At 43.4% G+C, this 20,418-nt stretch overlaps 2 protein-coding genes across 3 annotated transcripts; one reads left to right on the top strand and one right to left on the bottom strand.

The window, feature by feature from the left end:
• Window positions 1-934: 934 nt before the first annotated feature.
• On the bottom strand, window positions 935-16,025 carry SDHA (succinate dehydrogenase complex flavoprotein subunit A). Its single transcript, XM_083885621.1, has 15 exons — window positions 15,952-16,025; window positions 13,195-13,281; window positions 12,744-12,905; window positions 11,816-11,959; window positions 11,525-11,689; window positions 10,267-10,415; window positions 8,918-9,042; window positions 6,569-6,737; window positions 5,805-6,000; window positions 4,846-5,017; window positions 3,417-3,535; window positions 2,928-3,039; window positions 2,208-2,338; window positions 1,606-1,719; window positions 935-1,279 (listed from the first exon to the last, which is right to left on the bottom strand). Exons 1-15 carry the CDS (start codon window positions 16,015-16,017, stop codon window positions 1,193-1,195), a joined length of 1,998 nt encoding a protein of 665 aa, XP_083741747.1. The 5' UTR covers window positions 16,018-16,025; the 3' UTR covers window positions 935-1,192.
• Window positions 16,026-16,587: 562 nt separating this feature from the next.
• Window positions 16,588-20,412, top strand: CCDC127 (coiled-coil domain containing 127). 2 transcript variants are annotated; one of them, XM_083885619.1, is made up of 3 exons: window positions 16,588-16,619; window positions 16,941-17,069; window positions 17,601-20,412. In XM_083885619.1, the coding sequence occupies exons 2-3, from the start codon at window positions 16,949-16,951 to the stop codon at window positions 18,272-18,274; spliced, it is 795 nt and encodes a 264-aa protein (XP_083741745.1). In that variant the 5' UTR covers window positions 16,588-16,619; window positions 16,941-16,948; the 3' UTR covers window positions 18,275-20,412. The 2 variants fall into 2 exon arrangements, with proteins under 2 accessions (XP_083741745.1, XP_083741746.1); XM_083885620.1 differs by lacking the exon at window positions 16,588-16,619 and adding an exon at window positions 16,639-16,655.
• The last annotated feature ends 6 nt before the right edge of the window (window positions 20,413-20,418 follow it).

Here is a 20,418-nt window from a genome sequence, read left to right as displayed (position 1 = left end):
GCTCCGACCTGCTGGTTCTCTCCCTGGCGCAAAGTGCAGAAACCTTTCGAGAGTCAAAGAACGTATATTCCATTTTCCACCCACTAGCAGCAACACTCCGACATTTCAGGTTTTCCAACATTCAGCTGTTAAGAAAACATTTTTTTATCTAATATGGAGATCACTTCATTCCATTGTAATCTGCATAGATACTGTGCAGTCCCACAAGAACTGGGTTATTCAAAGCAATGGTGCCAGCAACTGCTTTATTAATGCCTGACAAGTTACATCCACACCGAGTCTTGTAAGCTTTAATATTTAGGCAACTCTTTTGCCCCTTGGCTCCTCTGAGAAGAGACAGTCTAGGAAATACACAGGGCATTCAGAAGTTCCAGAGACAAGAAAGATTGGGCATTATTATTTGTATTATTCTATATCAGAGGAAGTGAAAGTCTCTTTTTTCATTCAATAAAATACTACAATACAAAGTTATACCTACTACTATAACATCATCTTCTTCAAGTATTACTTACAGTCAGCAACTAAGATGCCTAAGTCCCCACATCACAAAATTCAGCATCTCCATCTTCTCTAAAACTACTGCAATACTTTTATAGCTGGGGTTGGAAGGGATCTCCAGAGCTCCTCTAGCCCAACCCCCCTGCACACCAGTAAGTTAACCTGGAGCAGGTTGCACAGTATCACATCTAGGCAGGCTTTTAGTATCACCAGAGGAGTTTCCACAGCCTTTTTAGGCAGCCTGTTCCAGTGCTGCACCACTCTCAAAGTAAAGATCATCTTCCTCATATTTAGATGGAAGTTCCTGTGCTTCAGTTTGTGCCCACTGCCCCTTGTCCTGTCACTGAGCATATTTCTTTCTCTTAAAATATGGAAATAACCATACATTCACAATAAGAGCATTGTAATTATATACAGACCAGCATATTCAAACAAATACAAGACTTGCAATGACTTTATTTAGACACATTTTGTGTTTTTGTTGTCCCTTCTGACAGATGGGTGAAACAACATAAGCTGTTCTGCATTCCACTTTTAATAAATGTACAGTAAGCCACAGCAGAATACAAGCTGGAGAAAAGTTTTGTCAGCATTTTCCATTCATTGCTAAGTGCCAACACTACTTTGGTTTGCTTGTGCTATGCTTATGTACACTGGCCCCTCTGGGAGAGGGCTTCAGGTGAGAGGAAAGCTGCTAGTACGAGCGGATCGCCGGCGGGACGGTCTGGCAGTCTTGCTCATTCAAAGTTCTGTCGATCACTGGTCTGTACTTCAAGGTAACCTAAAGTAGAAGGGAACAAAGAACTTCAGGACAACAGGATTCAGAGAATAAGATACAAAAAACCTCAACAGCTAAGATTTTTATAGGGTCAGAATTCAGTTCTATCTTTGAAATACCATAAAGCTGTTCTGCTAAACACCCAATAACAGGTTTTGTCACCAATAAGAAAAAAGCTTCTGAACTAGCCTGACACAAGGGGAAACACAATTCCAGTTCAAACAGCAAAGTCACTCCCCAACAGTGCAGGATTATCACAATTTCCAAGGCTGTTTATGAGAACAGCTGTTAACAGCAAAAAAGATCCTCAAGCACCAAGCTCCAAGTACCTTCCCAGTTGGGATATCCACGTATGACAGGGTGTGCTTTCTCCAGTGCTCCTCAAATGGCTTCTGCTGTTGGCCTTGGAGTGGCTTAGAGTAGTCATACTCATCCACCCGTAACTAGGGAGAAAAGGAGATCAGTACAGACCAGATGTTGTATCTGCAAATCACTTTGCAACCACGAGATTAGCGCATTTCAGTTAAACCTGTAACCCAGCATGTTCTCTCTTAACACTGCCCGTGTCCAATTTCAAATGCTCAGGCTTAACAAGGGCTCTAAGGTAATTTTCCTTGCATAGGACAATTATGCTGTTTATGCATCTTTAGGTCCTGTTTAAGCATCCATGATATTATTACTATAGTCCTGGTTTAGAGATCTCTAATCACTCAAATGCGCACATGGAACAACTTTTCTCAAGATCATTCCCAGTGTTCCATGTATTGGTCCTTTTATAAATAACAAATAAGAAGAGATAGAGCAGAACAAATCTCAAACAAATATTACACTAATCCTAACACTGAAGACATTACAACTTGAAAATAATCCACCTGAGGACACTTAACAAGGAGATTCAATCCTACATTAAGGTCACAGAAAGTATTTATACCTTATAATCCTCTCTGGCATGGGCACCCCTGGACTCTTTGCGAGCCTCAGCACCATAAATGGTTTGCAGAGCACAAAGCATCAGGTTCTGCAGTTCAAGGGTCTCCACCAAGTCAGTGTTCCACACAATACCTGGTAAAATATTAAAATACTATGGAAGATGGTCTACAAACAAGAGAAATACATGTGAGTGAACTAAAGGTACATCATCAGTTGCACTTAAATAACCAAGTTGTCTCAAGATATACCACAAGACATGGCAGTATCTGTCTGCATTGTGATCTGCTCAGCCGGAGAATGAAAGCTGAGTGTTCAGCCTATGGATAGTTTTGCTACCTCTCTGCAACTCCCTGGCCTTTTCAGAAAACTCTGACAAAGTTCATCATTCATCTTAGTATCTGGGTAACCTCACATCATGTTCTGAGGGCAGTTTGTACCTTACACATTTAAATCCAATTTCTGTCTCTGCTTCTTTGAAAGATTTTTCAACCAGAAAATGACTGCTAATGTCAAGTATTTTACCTAATCACCATGTTTAGTAAGTAGGGCTCTACAAAATATTTTGAAAGATTCAAAATGGTCAAAATCTTCAGCCAAAGATTCAAGAGACATGTTAGGTTTTCAGAAAAACAAACAAACAAACAAACAAACAAACAAAAAAAAACCACAACACTGTTCACAAAGTACTCTAGACAAGGTGTGTTCTTTGCTATCAAATTACCTCTATCAAAAGTCTTTAGATGAGCCAGATCACCATAAAGTTGGCTAAGCTTCTCACAGCCTTCTTGGAGTACAGGACCAGTACGAAATACAGCAGCATGGTTCTGCATTGCCTGCAACACAAAACAAAAACAAAATCAGTCTGATATGCTGCATATGAAAGCATGTAACTTCCTTAGCTTCAGAAGAGCTTGATACAGACTGTTCTGAGTTCAAACTTGTCTGCAGCCTGAAAAACCCCACATTCTTCCATTCACCCCAAAGAACTGAACCCCCTCTCTATGATACACCAGGTAAACTACACCAGGGAATGACCATGAAGGGAAGAAGGAATTAACAAAAGTGATCCAACCTTTGCTGCACACATAATCTTCTCACGCACTTTTTACTCCTGCATGGCAAATCCTAAAGTGCACTTTGCCAAGCTGCCAAACCCCACAGCTGCTTGCAGCTTGTCTCGCCCTGTCCCTGAGAGCTTCCCTGGGCTCACCTTCTGCATGTTCAGTCGCAGTTCTGAAGTCCTGATGCTTCCATTAGCAAACCTTAACTTGTCCAGATTAGCAACTGACTCTTCACCAGCATTTGGTTTAATGGGGGGAATTGGCTCTCCTAATAAGAAAATTTCAGTAAGTTTGGTAGTCAGGCTTGGGTTTGGTTTCTGGCAGTTTCAGAGATTATCAATCACTAAAAATCAGATTTGAGTAAAACATAAATCTGTTTTCTTCCTCTGAGGTGCACACTAAGTGTCACTTTCCTGAAGTCCCACCAATTCTATCCATATATTTAAAGTTCTCAGTGGAATATGAACCCCATTGTTTCCTATAATTATTAATAAAGTTTTTATAGGTTTGGCAAAATTCTGCTATTCATTCCTTCGAAGCAGTAGTTGATGAAAATTCTTCTGAACTACGGGATAAGCCTGTGGTCCTTACCAGTTTCTGCTATGCTTTCCTTGTCTCCTCACTCCCAAACCTCCCACCTTTTGTTGGATGTGTAAGGGACCAGGACCAGCCAACAAGCCTGGCAGTTAGACATGAGCTCTGCACCTTGCCTCTAACACTGGAAGCCACATGTTACTGGGCAACAAAGCAAACGCAGCATCTTACCAGCACAGCTCATCTCACATGTAGCTTTGCATTCAGATTAATAAACCCCTTTCTACAATTTCTAACTCTAAAGAGCCACAGAAAGATTCAAAAAAATGTTTGCACAAAGCCAGATCAAACAGGCACCAAAAGATCTAGGCTGATTGCATGAGGAATCATCTGTCTCTGTAGTTGGTGCAGTTTGGACATTAAGCACTAGGAAAACAGATGACTAATGGACTCCAGCTGCTCTGGCAATGTAACTTCCACTTCCAGTATTTTGTTGGGAGTTGGAAGAGAGGGCTGGCTTCTTTATTTTCTCAGGTCAACAACTGTTGCTGAACCAGATTATTTAAAAATATATAAGATTAAGCAGTGAGAATCCAGTGAATGAATTATTACAATACATAGTATCTCTCTCTGACCACTTGCATGTCAGTCCTTCTTATAAAATCAATGAGCAAGGTGGCAGCAAATTCTACTATACAGAATACAGAAGTGCCAAGTGTAAGACAGATTACATTTTGATGTAGAAGATGATAGAGAATACAGTCTTCACATTCAATATTCTGTGTTAATTTGTCAAAAATCCTAACTGCTCTTGCCAATAGCACTGGCCCAATTCTAGTTTTAAAAGGATCGATTACAAAGCAAACAGTAATGTAAGAATATTTGCCTGGCAAAGAACACCTACGAAAAGCATAAACACTGATTCTTTCCTTTTCTAACAAGATCCTATGACTATCATTCTAAATCTGAATCATGTAGCAACAACTCTTGGTTGGGCAGAAATTACATCATAAAGGCAAATGTCCCTAGAAAAGTGATACTTACCAGGCTTGCATGTATTTGCAATAGTCAGGGCACAAGCACGACCAAAGACCACCAAATCCAGCAGGGAGTTTGCTCCAAGTCGGTTTGCTCCATGGACGGACGCAGAGGCCGCTTCCCCGCAGGCGTATAACCCTGGCACCACCTTATCCTCCCCATTCACGTGTGTGAGCACCTGACATGGCACACACCCCCATTAATATCCAGCTTTTTAAAACACTCTGGAACAGTGCAAACCTATGATTTGAGAAGGCCATGAGTGCGTGTAAGGATGGAACACAGCAACCCAAAGGTCCTTCCAACTCTAAACACAGAATTATCTTAGTCCTAAAGGGCACACAGAAATGTATGCAAATACACACATTTACATCTGTATGTAAATACAGACAGGACTACACCCCAAGATTTCCTTATATATGTTTATGAAGAGTGCATATTTAGTTCTTTTTCACCACAATTCTGCAGCAAGTCAGAAATGCACAGGAATAAAGTGCGATCTGCACATGCTTCTAAGGCAAAATTTTACACTGAAATTTAACAAGTACACAAAGAGAAGAATTCCACTGACACTATCACATTGATTTCCAGCTAGATTACATGAGCTACAGAAGAATAACACACGTTAACTCATGTTACAGAATGCAATAGAGCCCTACTTCGATCTATGTTCAGTTATATTATCCTCAGCTCAATTCACAGAGAATTGTTGTCAGACCTGAGAGTAACTTCATTTTAGATGTTCCTTGGAACTCCCAACTCCAGATGGACTAGAACATGGTTATCAAGTTATTTTTAAAACCCAAAAAGAACCAGTGTGTTAAGTACTCTGACATCATTATTATTAAAAATTGTATTAATTGTCCTTACATTTATGAAAAACATTCTTAATGCTTTTGTATTTGGAAAGTAATTTCCCAGTATGATGACGAAAATACAGCCTGAAAGTGCCATGTGCTCCTCACCTGTCCTTTGTAGTTAGTAGGAATGCCTCCCATATTATAATGCACAGTAGGCAGGACAGGGATAGGCTCCTTAGTGACATCAACTCCAGCGAATATCATGGCTGTTTCGGAAATCCCTGGGAGACGGGTTGCCAGCTGCTGTGGTGGCAAGTGGTGCAACTGCAAGTACACATGGTCTTTTTCAGGACCACAACCCCTAGCAAAAAAAAGCAATACTGGAATACATAACAGGAATTTACAAACACTAGTAGCATTTGTAATCCAGTTTGTTTCATTTGTGAAAATAAATAGCTTCGTTTTCAAATGTTATCTGACAAAAATTAATATCTAGCATATTTAATAAGACTGTGGCACTTGGATGAACTGAGGACATTTTCCAACTCCCAGCTTTCTTTTCCCAGTAATTCACATTATTTAAGACTTTCAACTATTATATCTCTGCAGAAATATATAGAACTTGATAATTAGTCAAGAGAACAGAGCACCAAATTATTTTGTTTGTAGTAAGAGTATATACATTAAACTTGTTTGAGCAACTGTCTCTAGACACACTTCAAACAGGAGACTCTTAATATCATCTGTTCTCTGTCAGTATCATTAGGAATTAACAAGAAAGATTTCTGCCTTACACACAGAGATCAGCTTAATGGTCATTAAGGCTCACTCTCATGAACTACCACGTGCTTATCAAATTAACTATTGCATTTCACAGTCAAGTCTGATTAAGTGTTCACTGTGCAGCTTTGTTAAAAGCATTTACTAACCTTCCTTCACGGATTTCTATGGTCATAGAACGAGACACTACATCCCTGGAAGCCAGATCCTTGGCAACAGGTGCATATCTCTCCATGAATCTTTCACCTTGACTGTTGATCAGAATACCTCCCTCTCCACGACATCCTTCTGTGATAAGGCAGCCAGCCCCATAGATACCTGTGCAAGAACAAAAACACCATCAAAGGAGATTTCTCCACACAGGTTCACAATCAGAATGAACACTGAATAAACAAGGTCTTCTTAAAATAATCAGAGGTGCAGATTTTATTCCACCCTAATCGTACCTCTAGGAACTGTCCCTCAAGTGTTGTTATTCCTTTCAAACACTCTTTCTGAAAGGTAAGCAAGTTGATTTGGAACACCAACGGTATATTTCAAATATTAAAACTGGAAGTGATCTGCACCTATCAATACATCAGGAGAATTTTATGAAGACCTTGTAGACCTTCAGCAATTATTTTAAGATTTTTAATAAACCAGAAATAGATTATCTCAAGGTCCATTTGTTCATTTTTGCTACCTCTTCTGTGCTGAAGCAGTATAGGATGGCTTCAAATCCTGTGGAACATAAAAGCTTGGTATCCTTTTCCTTTAGAAAAGGAAGGCCCACCTGTTATTCTGCAGCACTGGTCATCACACAAAACAAAAATGCAAACTAATCCATGCACTTGATAATTATCTTAAAAGCTACAGAATTATCACACAGAATTATCATACAGAAGTGAAGCTTCTGTAACTAGAAAAACCTTAACTAAGCCAAAGAAACACTGGGTCTCTATGACATAACAATACCATTGTAAAATTATGCAAATCATTTACAAAAAATCACATCATGGGTTAAAATGAAGCATCTGGTTTGTGGTCATTGTTATTCACAGTTTAGATACTTGATACTGATCAAGTGCTAGAAAACCATAGTTCTAAATACATACCTTAACTTCAACTACCCCACTTCATTGAAGATGCTAATATATAATTCCCTAACATTTGCACCTATCCCATTGCTCTTGTATCTAATATTAAACCCCTTAAAATATTAAGGACAATGGAAATATATGTTTAAGAGGTAGTTCCAGCTTGTAATTTGTAAAACCTCTTAGTATTGTAAGGACAGCACCTCAAAATAATAAACATTGCTCTTTAAATTGGAACAGCTGAGACCTTTCTCACATTATGTCTTGCTCTCAAATTTATATTCAACAACAGCTGCAGACAAGTCTAAACAAACATTACAAACAACAACTACTCAAATGCTGCAGAAGAGCACATCATGCTTGAAGTTACATCATGCTGGTGACCTGTCACTAGTGAGGCTCCCCAGGGCTTTGTCTTAGGTCCTGTGCTCTTCAACCCTTCATAAATGACTTGGACACAGGATTTTAAGGGATGCTGAGCAAGGCTGCAGACAGTACAGAACTGGGAGAAGCTCTTGATTCCCTCAGAGACAGGGAGGCCCCTGCAGAGAGACTTCAATAAATTCAGAGGGTTGGGCCACCAACTGTATGAAGTACAACAAGGGAACATGTCAGATTCTGCACCTGGGATGGAGCAACCCTGGATGTATGGACACACTGGGGAAGGAGATGTTGGGAAGCAGAGCCATGGAAAGGGACCTACCTGGGGGTCCTGGTCACTGGCAAGTTGAACATGAGCCAGCAGTGCCCTGGCAGCCAGGAGGGACAAACATGTCCTGGGGGGGGGGCATCAGGCACAGCACCAGCAGTGGAGACAGGGAGGGGATTGTCCTGCTCTGAGCTGGGGCAGCCTCACCTCCAGTGCTGGGGGCTGGTTTGGGTGCCACAATATGAGAAAGAATTGAACAATGAGAGTGTCCAAAGGAGCGCAAGAAAGATGGTGAAGGGCCTTGAGGGGAAGTTGAATAAGAAGCAGCTGAGGTCACTTGGTCTGTTCAGCCTGGAAGAGACTGAAGGGAGACATTGCATTCTGCAGCCTCCTTGTGAGGAGAAGAGGAGGGGCAGGCACTGATCTCTATGGTGACCCAAGGGAATGGCCTGAAGTTGTGTCAGGGGAGGTTTAGGATTGACATTAGAAAAAGGTTCTTCACCCAGAAGAGTGGTTGGGCACTGGAACAGGCTCCCCAGGAGGATGGTTACAGCATCAAGCCAGATACAATTCAAGAAGTGTTTGGACACTGCTCTCAGGCACATGGTGGGGCTCTTGAGGTGTCCTGTGCAGGGCCAGGAGTTGAACTCTATGAACCTGATGGGTTGCTTCAAACTCAGCATATTGTGTGATTCTGTGACATTTCTGAACAACATAAAAATCTGTTCAACTCATTAAAAATAATGTTGCAAGCACTATTTCATATTCTGTACCTGTAGGGTGAAACTGCACAAATTCTAAGTCCTGGCAGGGGAGCCCAGCTCGTGTGACCATGGCAGTGCCATCACCAGTACTGGTATGAGCAGATGTGCAGCTGAAGTAAGTGCGGCCGTACCCACTGCGGAACACAAAAGTTAACAGAATTAACAGGAAGAAAAATTAATACATCACTACAACATACCACTAAACTATGCTGTTAGCACAACAGTGGAAAGGGTTAATAAGAAAGTTTTACATCTCCTGTACTAGTTCAACCAAAAGAAAACAAAACTGGTTTGGCCTAGTTTTGCTCAACCATATTTGAAAATTGGCTGGTGACAGAAAGTTGAAGAAAAAGAAAACCAATTCCAAAGCAGGATCATTAGGTTAATATCAGAAGCCTTTCTGCCAGAAAAAAAAAAGGTTATTTCAGAAAGTTCTCTCAATCCATACCATTCAGTTTCATTGGAACTATCACTACTGGTTTCGTAGAAAATAGCATATAATAATGGTTTAGATTGCCCATATGGTCCTGATTTTATACTCTTAGATTTATAAACTTAGCTGTCCAGGAATTAAATATGAATTATTATGCTGCAAACATCTAGGTTAGCCTCCAACATTAATGAGAACAGCCAACTGGACCAATTTCAGGACAAACTCTCAGAATAGCAACATACATATTCCACGTACCTCAAAGTACACAAGCATGAAAAACACGTCAGAAAGACAAATTACGTAGGCAACCTTTTATAGATTTATTTATAAGTGCATCTTTTACAGATACATTTATAAATATTTTTCATATTGAAGTAGATAGGAGAGAGCCATAAGCAGCAAAAGACTAATGCAAACAGCATTCTAATAAAACATATACCAACTTTGCAACCAAGTAACGTTTAGTTACACTCATATGATAATTTTATCCTGGAACAGTTAGAATTACAGTGGCAATATCTTAATGAAATAGAATCTCTGGAGTTTTGACAAAAGCTGTTTCCTCTAGAAAAACACACTGGCAGCACTGCAACAATGTCTGTTTTAAACAGCATGTTCTCAAAATCAAAGACCATCTGAATCATCTATGTTACTCTTACATATTCTTAATTTATGTCATTGTTCTAGAATTCAAAGTTAGACCTCACACCAAATTTATACCTGGTCACAAAATTAGCATGTGCCTTCTTTCAGAGGGAATGACTGAGTTCAGTTATATTCTTTTCAGTGTGGGGGGAATGAACCTATAAATTATCTTCTGTCAGTGTCTTCTCCACACTGTGGATCTAAACCCATGTACAAGCCCACAAACTTCCAGCTGGTAACACGCCCAAGTTTTGGTCCTTCATCACAGATGTTACATTACCCAGTGGCAATAACCGTGTTCTTTGCTCTAAAACGATGTATGGTTCCATCTTCAATGCAGAGGGCGATAACACCACGGCATTCTCCGTTCTCCATAAGTAGGTCCAAGGCAAAATATTCAACAAAGTAGCTTGTATCATATCGTAGAGACTGGAGGAAAATTAGAAAAGGAACTCTTACTGAAGTAACCTCTCTTCAAAACTGTCAATGCACATGGACTGTATCAGGATAAAAAACATCCCTACCAATTCTCAGGGAAGACTGTTTCCTCATAACTATTTATTGAAGACTTTGCTAATTAATCTATTCTATCTTTAAAAGATACAAGTAGCAGCAAAAGCACTTAATTCTGAGCAGTCATGAGCCAGGGCAGCAGGACTTGTCATTTCACTCTACATTTGGCAACACGTTAGCCAGCTGCAGTGCTCCATACATGTACAAGCACGCTGCACTTCAGCTCTCCCAGAGAAATGAGAAACACCTCCAGGAGCCAAACAAACCAGCAGGAGCAGCAGGCACTGAGTCAAACATTCTTTCATGCCCTCAAGGATCAGAGCAGTGTTTGGCAGCACCGAGAATTTGTATTGCAGCAGCACACACAGTGTGAAGCTGGAGGAGGCAATTAGCTGGCTACCAAGTAAATAAAAAACAGTAGCTAACAGGCACTTGGAGGTCTGGTTTCAAGCAGCTCACTACCATTTTCAAACAGCCAGCGCTTCCTCCAATTACAGTTTGTAGAATTAATAGGCCAACATGCTGGAACACCAGTCATTTACTTGCCATAGAACAAGCTCAGAACTGCACAGTAGCCCTTAATTCATTTACACCTTGTTTCCCCCTGCTCCCAGTTTGAAGATGAGTGAAAAATAATGCTGGCTTGTACCTCTTTTCAGAGTTCCCCAATGCTACTGTGTCAAATTTTTGGAAAAAGGGGCTTTTGGGGCAATGCTTACATAAATTCTCTTTGGGTCTAGTTAACAGCCACTTAAGTACTAACAGTGCAGAACTACTCCAGACCACAAAGCTGACAGTGTACACTAATTAGCATCCACTGTCTTTATCCTTCAACATTGCCTCAGGAAGAAAGATAACCCAGAACTGCTATAAGCCATTCCCCTGGATTACTCATTCATATGTGAACAGCTACATGTTTGTCTGGTTGTTTTTTTTTTTTTTCAAACTCTGGGTGGGGAAAGGAAAAAAAAATTAGTAAATGCAAACACAAAAACCCAAACTAAGTTTACTTCACAACTGCTTACCCTGCCATACAGAGTATGTAAGAGTGAATGTCCAGTCCTGTCTGCAACACAACAGCACCTGTGGGCCTGTCCTCCTTTTCCAAACTGAAGACTCTGTCCACCAAACGCACGCTGATAGATTTTTCCTTCCTCAGTTCTGCTGAACGGCATCCCGTAATTTTCCAGCTGTTGATCCCAAATACAAGCATCAGAAACTCTTGCGCATCACAATACGAGTTATTTTAAGATCTCCTTGGAAGTTAGCCTGTGTTATTTATAACTACAGCTGACACCAAATCCCACGAGTCTCACCTCTATCACCGCAGCTGGGGCTTGCTCAGTCATGTAGTGGATGGCATCCTGGTCACCCAGCCAGTCCGAGCCCTTCACTGTGTCATAGAAATGCCACCTCCAGTTATCATCCTCCATGTTCCCCAGAGCAGCATTGATCCCTCCCTGAAAATAAAGATCCATTTTCCTGGAATTACATTACTCAAGTACAGCTTTAGTAGGTTTACCTCATTTCTACTAAAAATCACATACCAGTTATAAATCTGAAAGAAAGTCAAGTCAAATTTAATGTGGCTGTGAAAAACCTGTGCAACTCCTCAGTTTCACAATGGCTTGTCCTGCTTTTTTGTGTAACACAGTGAATAACACTAACACTGCAGGCAGAGAAGCAGCACTGCATTTTGATAATGCTTAGAAATGGGGAAGAAAAAAGAGGTAGCATAATGAAATGAAAGTATAAGGGCAAATAAGGATTTTATGAACAACCAGAAGTGAGATTTTAAAAAGTGTCTTGCAAGGTCATCATTAGCTTGGAAGCAAAATGAAATGTACCTGTTACTTAATATAAAGTTTGGCAGTGATAGGTTAATGGCTAGACTTTTAGGATATTAGAGGCCTTTCCTAAGCTTAATGATCATGATTAAGTTTGATTCTACGATATACTACCCTCCAAAAAGTTTCAACTAAATATGCAGTATTTATAAAAAGAAGCATGGCCTTGAAACAAGATGCAAGTGCCCCATTCCTAGAAGTGTTCAAGGTCAGGTTGGATGGGGTCTCCTGAGCAATCTAATCTAACGGGTGGAATCCTTGGCCACGGCAGGGGCATTGGAACTGAGTAACCTCTAAGGTTCCTTCCAACCCAAACCATTCTATGATTATTCTACATCCATATCTGCTTTCTGACAGCAGGCATTTTTTTAAACATTTGCTCTGCCTCATTTCTCACCTGTGCAGCAACAGTATGAGAGCGGGTGGGGAACAGCTTGGTAACACAGGCTGTGTTAAATCCAGCTTCTGACAAACCAAAGGCAGCCCGCAGACCTGCTCCTCCTGCTCCCACAACAACTGCATCAAACTCATGGTCCACTACTGGGTATTGTGTGGAAATCTGGAAAAATAAAGCACTGTGTTATCATCACAAATAGTTCAAGATAAGTCAAACAAGTTTCATAAAAACACAAGCTGGATCATTATAATATTCTCAACAGACTTTTGCAGCAATTGTTGCATCTGTTACAGTCTCTTGATTGGAAGCTGTCATTAAAAAGAGCCAGGTATTTCAGCAACTCAGTGTCATAAAGTACTTGAACAAAAAGCTCCACTGAAAGCCTCAAAGTTTCAAGTCTGTCAAGCATTAAGTGCATTACTGAACCACAATATACAAAGTACAGCCATACCGAGTCAGACACCTTGGTGGAGGCGTTTTTCTTTCCGTAGACTGTGAAGTGTAAGTTCCGTGCAGGAGCCTGGCACGCCGCTGGCCACTGCGCAAAGAAACCAGGAAAACTGTTACGGAACAAATGTTTCCACAGGGCAGACTCATGGCACTCTCAGCTACCCTACATTTATAACAAACCTTCACTCATCACTGGTAGCACATACACAAAAGTATTAATATACTATAGAGCTATCTGCACTGAAGCTCTGGCTTTCCTATGATCATGCCATACAATCAAAAAAGGTTGACTGATGAAAGAATAGCCTGTAGTCAACAGGGTGTCCCAGACTATCCCTTACTGACTTCACCAACACTGACCAGCCCCTCAGACCTGTCTGAGGCTGCACCAACAGAAGAACATGTCTGCAATTAATGCTGAAGTATTCTTGCAGTTTTTTCATAATTAAACAAAGATTAAGCTTTTGTGGGAGCCACAGAAGTAATGGAAAATTACTCTCCTGTCAAGTAATTGTGGGAATTTGAATTATTTCAGTGGTCACAATACTGAAAATTAAAAAAGGTTGTAGGGAATGCTCTTCCAGCTGAGCATTGCTTCCAAAATCACAGATTCTTATTCTTTATGAAATTAGTGACCAATTTAGAACCATTCATTAATACATAAACTTAGCACAAGGATGCAAGTTTTACCCTTCTGCAATGTCACTCCCCGACTTGTTCAAAACCAAACCAACAAACACCACACCCACTACTCAGTATGCAGCCCTTGCTCTGATAGATTAAAACAATCAGAATGTTAGACTCTGCCTCTCCAATGTATCAGAACCTGTTATTCCTTCTTCGCACAGTTCAAAAAGTCAGCCTAACTCAGCACGTGTGACTGCTGAGAACAGCAACACAAAGCCACGTCACTGACCTGTCCAGTGACATCATCACTTCCCTATTTGAGATATAACCTAAAATGCACTGGATTGGTATCTGCAGCATTTGCATTCATGGTCCCACCACCCTACAATATGCTGACAAGCAGATCTTCCCTCCCCAAATCTCCACCTCTTCCCTCACCTTTGAAGCGAATTCCAGCACACTTTCCTCAACCTAGTTTTATCATTTCTCATATCAGTTTCCTCAAATTATCTTCTTGCATAACAGCAGATCTACTGTGTCATTACACTTGCTAGCACATTTCTGGCTTCTGCAGTCCTCTTGGAATGAGACCTCACACCTATTCATAAGGAATTCTACCAGTACCCTCCCTCAGGCAGCTACTCCCTCCCTGTTCCACACTGCTGTCTTACCAGGCTTTGACTCAAACCAAAGTGCACAAAAAGATGTCACACTAAGTCTGAAGGAAACACTGATTGCAGTAATCCTGAACTGTTACGCCACCAGGAAGACTGTGGCCCTTTTGAAACTAAAGGTCCAATCAGGGCCAGCTCACTGCCATTTAAAATACGAAGACACTCTTTAAGCCTTTCCCTGTTTTTGTAGTCATCTTTTCTGCACTTGTTGTGTAACACAAGTACAACTACAGCCCACTTTTGTAATCCCAAGCTCATTATGGGCATGCAGGATGAGATCAGTGGGAAGAAACTGCAAACTCCCACCTCACCACGGAGAAGAACAAGCCTTCACATACAATCTACAGCCCCCTAACACAAACCTGCCAGACCCCTCAGCAGCCCTTTCTGGGCACAACCACCAGCCAGGTTCAAGCACTCAGATATACACTGGCTTCCCACACAGGTCCAGAATCACAGAATGCCTTGGGCTGGAAAAGGCCTCTAAGACCATCGAGCCCAACCAATGATCAAACACCACCGTGTCAACTAGACCATGGCACTAAATGTCACATCGAGCTTTTCCTTGAACGCTTCCAGGAATGGTAACTCCACCTTCTCCCTGGGCAGCCCGTTCCAATGTCTAATCACCCTTGCTGTGAAAAAGTTCTTCCTGATGTCCAAGCTGAACATCCCCTGGTACAGCCTGAGGCCATTTCCACTCTTCCTGTCACCAGCTGCGTGGGAGAAGAGACTGACCCCATCGTGCTACAACCTCTCCTCAGGCAGCTCTAGAGTGATAAACTTCCCCCTAAATCTTCTTTTCGCCAGGCTAAACACCCCCAGCTCCCTCAGCCGCTCCTCACAGGACTCAGACCCTTCACCAGCTTCGTGTCCCTTCTCCGGACTCGTTCCAATGTCCTTCGTGAAGTGAGAAGTGAGAAGCCCAGAACTGAACACAGCCCTCGCCGTGTGGCCTCAGCAGGGCCGAGTACGGGAGCACAATCACTTCCCTGCTCTTCCTGTGCGAGTTATTGCTGATACAGAATGAGTCTGCGGCGAGCTTTCTGTCGCGGTGCTCGGGCCGCTCCTGCCAGGCTCCCCCAGGGCCTTTCCCGGCACATCCCATTCCCGCTAGCTCCCTCAAAACCCCGCTGAGGGCCTCAGGCTACGCCGCCCGCTGCCCGAGCCGGAGGCGCGGCCCAGCCGTGCCCGCAGACACCCACTCCCGGGAACCTGCCCCCGGGACACGAGTTGCGAAGCCGATGCCGCTCCAAAACAGCACTGCAAGAACGGAACCTGCCGGGGGTGGGGAGATCACCGGCTGGGTCAAGGTCACGGAGGAGACGGCGGAGCCGGGCCGCCGCCGGCGGGAAAGCGGGGCAAAAACAAGAGCAAGGACAGGGAAAAGGACAGGGAAAAGGACAGGGACAAGGGCAGGAGCAAGAACGGGGACAAGAGCCGGGACAGGGACTCACCGCCCGGGAAGCCGCGGCCGGGCGCAGCCAGCGCTTCGCCAGCCCCCGCGCCGCCGCCGCCGCCATCGCGCACCGCAGACTGGGGGGGAGAGGGGGGGAGAGCGGGCGCGGCGTAGGGCGCAGGCGCGGGGCCCGGCGGGACAGACCAACAGCGCCGCGAGGGGTGTCCCCTGGGGCCATCCCACACGAGAGCTGCGTGATTCCCGATTCCTAAACAGCTCCTGTTTTGAGCGTAAACAAAAACAAAACACAAACAACTAGAATTGCGTTACTGACATTATTTTTCCTTGGTGAAATATTGAACTATGTAGTTCTCCGATACTGTCGGATTCAGCTTCTTTGTCTCTCTGACAGCGCCTGAAATTCTGCGTAACAAACAGGCCAGGATCATCGTTTTTTGAAGTTGCGGGAAAGACCATTTCGTAGACATAAGACTTGGGCAGAAGGGTGAAGGAAAAAGTGTCTCTCTAGGACAGCCAGCAGACTCGGCAGCTGCAGACGGCGGGATTCAGAAGCGCTCACGGCTGCTTTGGCGTTAACAGAATAAAAAAGTGCCCTTCAGGGGCGGGGACGGACACCCGGCCCCGCTCCAGGCTCGGGCGAGTCCTTCTGTTGTCCCCTCCTATTTCTCGCGGCCGATGGGCCGGCCCGGGGGGCGGGGCCGGCAGGTGAGTGGCAGCGCGGGGCTCGCGCGCTCCGGGCTCGTGCGTGGGGGTCCCGCTGTGGGGCCCGGGGACGGGAACGGGAATGGGAATAAGAGCGGGAATGGGAGCGGGGACGGGCCCGGCACGCCGTGTGTCGCGGCCGGATCTGCCGCTCAGGGTGCGGTCAGGCTGCCGAGTGTCGGGGCCGCCGTTGGAGGGGCTCGTGCGGAATTCCCGAGAGGAATTCTCCTCCCCCAGCGGGAGGAGAAGGTGGCGGCGGGAGCGGCCCCGGCCCCGGGCCCTTGGCGCGCTGCTGAGGCCGCATCTCCCCTCTGTGCATCGCAGGTGCCTCCATGAATAACTTAAACGACCCTCCCAACTGGAACATCCTGCCCAACCGGCGCGGCCCCGGCGATGACGGCAGCCGCTGGAATTACGCCCTGCTGGTCCCCATGCTGGGCCTGGCCGCCTTCCGTGAGTATGGCTCCCGGGGCAGGGCGGGGACAGGGCCGGGCCCGGGCTGGGGGCGCCCCAGGCCGCCTTGTAAGCTCCAATGTACTGAGCTCTCTCCAGAAAAAGGGACACAGGATGGGCTGGAGAGCCCAGAGGTAACAGCGCCGGATGTTGCTGATGTATTTATTTACTGGGCCTAGAGAGTTCTTCATACAGTATCTGCATCGGAAACCTCCAGTTTCTTTCTCTGTGACTTTATTTGCCTTCTCTAATCTAAGTAGTGCTTAGATAGCTACTATCTAGGGATAGATAATAAAAGAATTGGGGTATTTTATTTCAGAGAAAGCACAATCATTTAAAGTGACTCACTGTGAAATAGGGACCACAGAAATACATTTTGTGGGGACGTGTAAATAGAAGTGAGTATCACTGGGAAGGGCAGGAAATAAAGTTTTTTACCACTTAGTAGCTTCACTTCAGGCACAGCTAATTAATCATACCCCTCATTGTTACATGTTGTACTTGCATCTGAGTCTCTTTTATTTCTGATAGGGTGGATCTGGACCAGAGAGTGTCAAAAAGAAATAGAAAAAGAAAGACAAGAGTACTACAGAAAAGAGTCAACGTTACAAAAAGACCTGGAAGGCAAATACCGGGATATAATCACGGAGAACCGTCGCGCTGTTGCTCACCTGGAGGTGGAGCTGGAAAAGGAACGCAACAGGACCCTGAGTTACCGTGAAGCCCTCGTGTCCCAGAGCCGCAAACTAGTAGAAGAGAGGAAGCTCCTAGAACAGGAGCAGGAGAAGCTGGAGCAAGAAAAACAAGTCCTTTTGCAGTCTGGAGCAGAAGGTACCTTGTACCAGAGTTGCCTGGCAAAGGAAGAAGAGTGGCAACAGAAAGCCAATATTTTACTAAAAGAATTTGAAGAGGGACTGAAGGAAAGACAGGATATCTACTGCAGTCTTATTGTACCCAGAAGTCAGAGACTAGAAATAGAGAAAAATCTGCTAGTTAAAGCAGCAACTAATCCTGTTGCTATGGCTTTAGATGTGGAGAGTGGCTTAAAAGATATTTTCAAACATGATAACTACTGTGGCAATGTGCTGAACAGAACCAGGAGTCAAAATGGAAAGCTTATGTGGCTGTATCTGAGATACTGGGAACTAGCTGTTGAACTGCAGAAATTCAAGAGGGTAGAAAAGGCCATGTTAGGAAAACGCTAAGTAGGGGAAGCAGTGGGATTCCGTGTGATCCACCGTGCATGGTAGGGACAATCACAGTTGTAGTCCGAAGCTGTTAAATTCTGCTGTGTTGCCATCTCTCCTCCTCCTTGCACTTGTATTTGCATGGGACATGTGCAGTGCTGGTGCCTTTCCTCTCACTAACAACAGATGCTCTGGTGAGCTGTGCATGCTCCTAAACTCCCTGAAGTGTGTTTGTGTTGCAGTGTAGAGATACGCCAACTCCCCAGGCATCGGAAGCAGCAAAACAGAACTCATTTTAGAGGGATTTGTCTCGCTGATGGTCACACTCCAGCAACAGAGAAGGGTTGGTTGTCTCCCCCAGCTTTGGTAGCACATTGTGCTCCTTATCCCTGATATTCTACATGCTGTCTCAACGCTGTCTTATTTTATTATTATGTGTCTTGGTTTGGAAAGACAGGTGTCTGCTAAGGAAGGCAGGAGCCTCCCTTGAAATGGAGAATGTAAACGTCCTCCCTCTGAATTACTATAATTTTGAAATTAAGGGACTCTCAGGCAAAGATATGGAAATAGGAATAATAGTTCTTTACTAGGAAAATTCAATAAAAATGTAGTACATAAAAGCAAAAAACCAGAAAGAAAACACTGACAGAGTCAGAATACAACCTGACTGGGTCGGTCAGGGTATTGGTAGCAGTCCAGTCAAGTCCTCCTGGAGTGACAGATAGGGTTCTGTTGAAAGCAGCAATCCTGTAGAAGAGTGTAGTTTTCCTCTGAAGGTCCAGTGATGGTGCAGATGGGTCAGGTTTTCCTCTGGATATCCAGTGGAAACTGGCTGTCCTGGTGTTCTGAATCTCAGATTTTTGTCCAGATAGGAATACTTGTCTCCTCCCCTTGGGTGGAGCATCTCACAATGGGATGATGTAATTTTATCAGTCATGCAGTGACCCTTAATGGCCCATTAACAGAAGATCCCCTGGAGGGAGGATGGGTCCTGGAAGAGATACAGATGATAATAGAATACATACTTTTGGTTACGACTTGCATTGCAGCCCAAGACACTATGATTTTTAAAAATTTGTTCAAGCAAGACTGAATTTGAGGCAGCTATTTGGGAGAGATGGTGGAGCCAGCTGCTTGACACGTAAATCTTACGTGTCTGTACAATTATATAAATCCATATATGTGTGAATGTGTGTGTGTGTATGTGTTAGTATTTTGAGGAGGGGAATAGTTTAATCTGTTTCAGATTAGTCAGTCTTGCACTGTCTTCCAGCTTAATATACAAATATTATGAAGTGCTTTATGAATGAAACATCCAAAAGATGCTAATTCAACACATAAAGAAAGAGACTGATGTCTCATTGGCACTGAGGATCCATTCTCAGATTCTAGGGAGTGTATAAACTGGAAGTTACATTCTCATATATTGGAGATACCTTAAGAATACTTTTTTTTTTTTCTCAGTCAAGGTTTTAGTTGTAACCCAACAATGTGCCGCCATTATGGATGTCCCCATGCTGCTGCTGCTGCCTCTCAGGCACTGGCTGCCTCCTGGTTTGCTTGCAGGAACCTCCTTGCCATTGCACCTGGCTCTGCTCCTTGGGACAGGTCCTGGTTGTCTCTTGCACATGGGAACCTAAACGCAGCCTGCACTGGTAGCTACTGTTCTCTCTCCACTCTCTCCCTTCTCCCAGAACTGAAGTACAGACTCTTTTCTGCAGCTCTGAAATTTTGTGCTTGTGGTTCACCACTTCACATACACATGACCACGAAAGCCTACAGATACACAAGCTTTGCAAACTTTTAAGAAAGGGGGATTTTTAATTTAGCTAATAAAATAAAATAGATTCGGTAAAATAAAATAATAAGTACAGTGAAATAATACAGGAAAATAAATAGATCCAGATTTAAAAATCCAACAACAAACAAATTTTTAAACACCCAGTGCATTTCAAGTTCTTAGAACTTTGAATATACTTTGGGTCCTTTCAGCAGTAGGAACCATCTTTTTTTCATGTGCCATGTATTTAAAATAACAAGTTTTTTCTTCTCCCTTTCTAATCCAGCCTTAGACCTCAAAGGGGCAATGTTTACCCTTTTGTTTATAACATTTCATCTTCTGTTACTTGACTTTGATTCGTGCTGTAGGTTGTCAGTTCATT

This window comes from Zosterops lateralis, assembly GCF_965231275.1.
Source record: "Zosterops lateralis genome assembly, contig: HAP1_HAP1_SCAFFOLD_207, whole genome shotgun sequence".
Classification (NCBI taxonomy): Eukaryota; Metazoa; Chordata; class Aves; order Passeriformes; family Zosteropidae; genus Zosterops; species Zosterops lateralis.
This window is presented reverse-complemented; position numbering and strand designations above follow the sequence as displayed.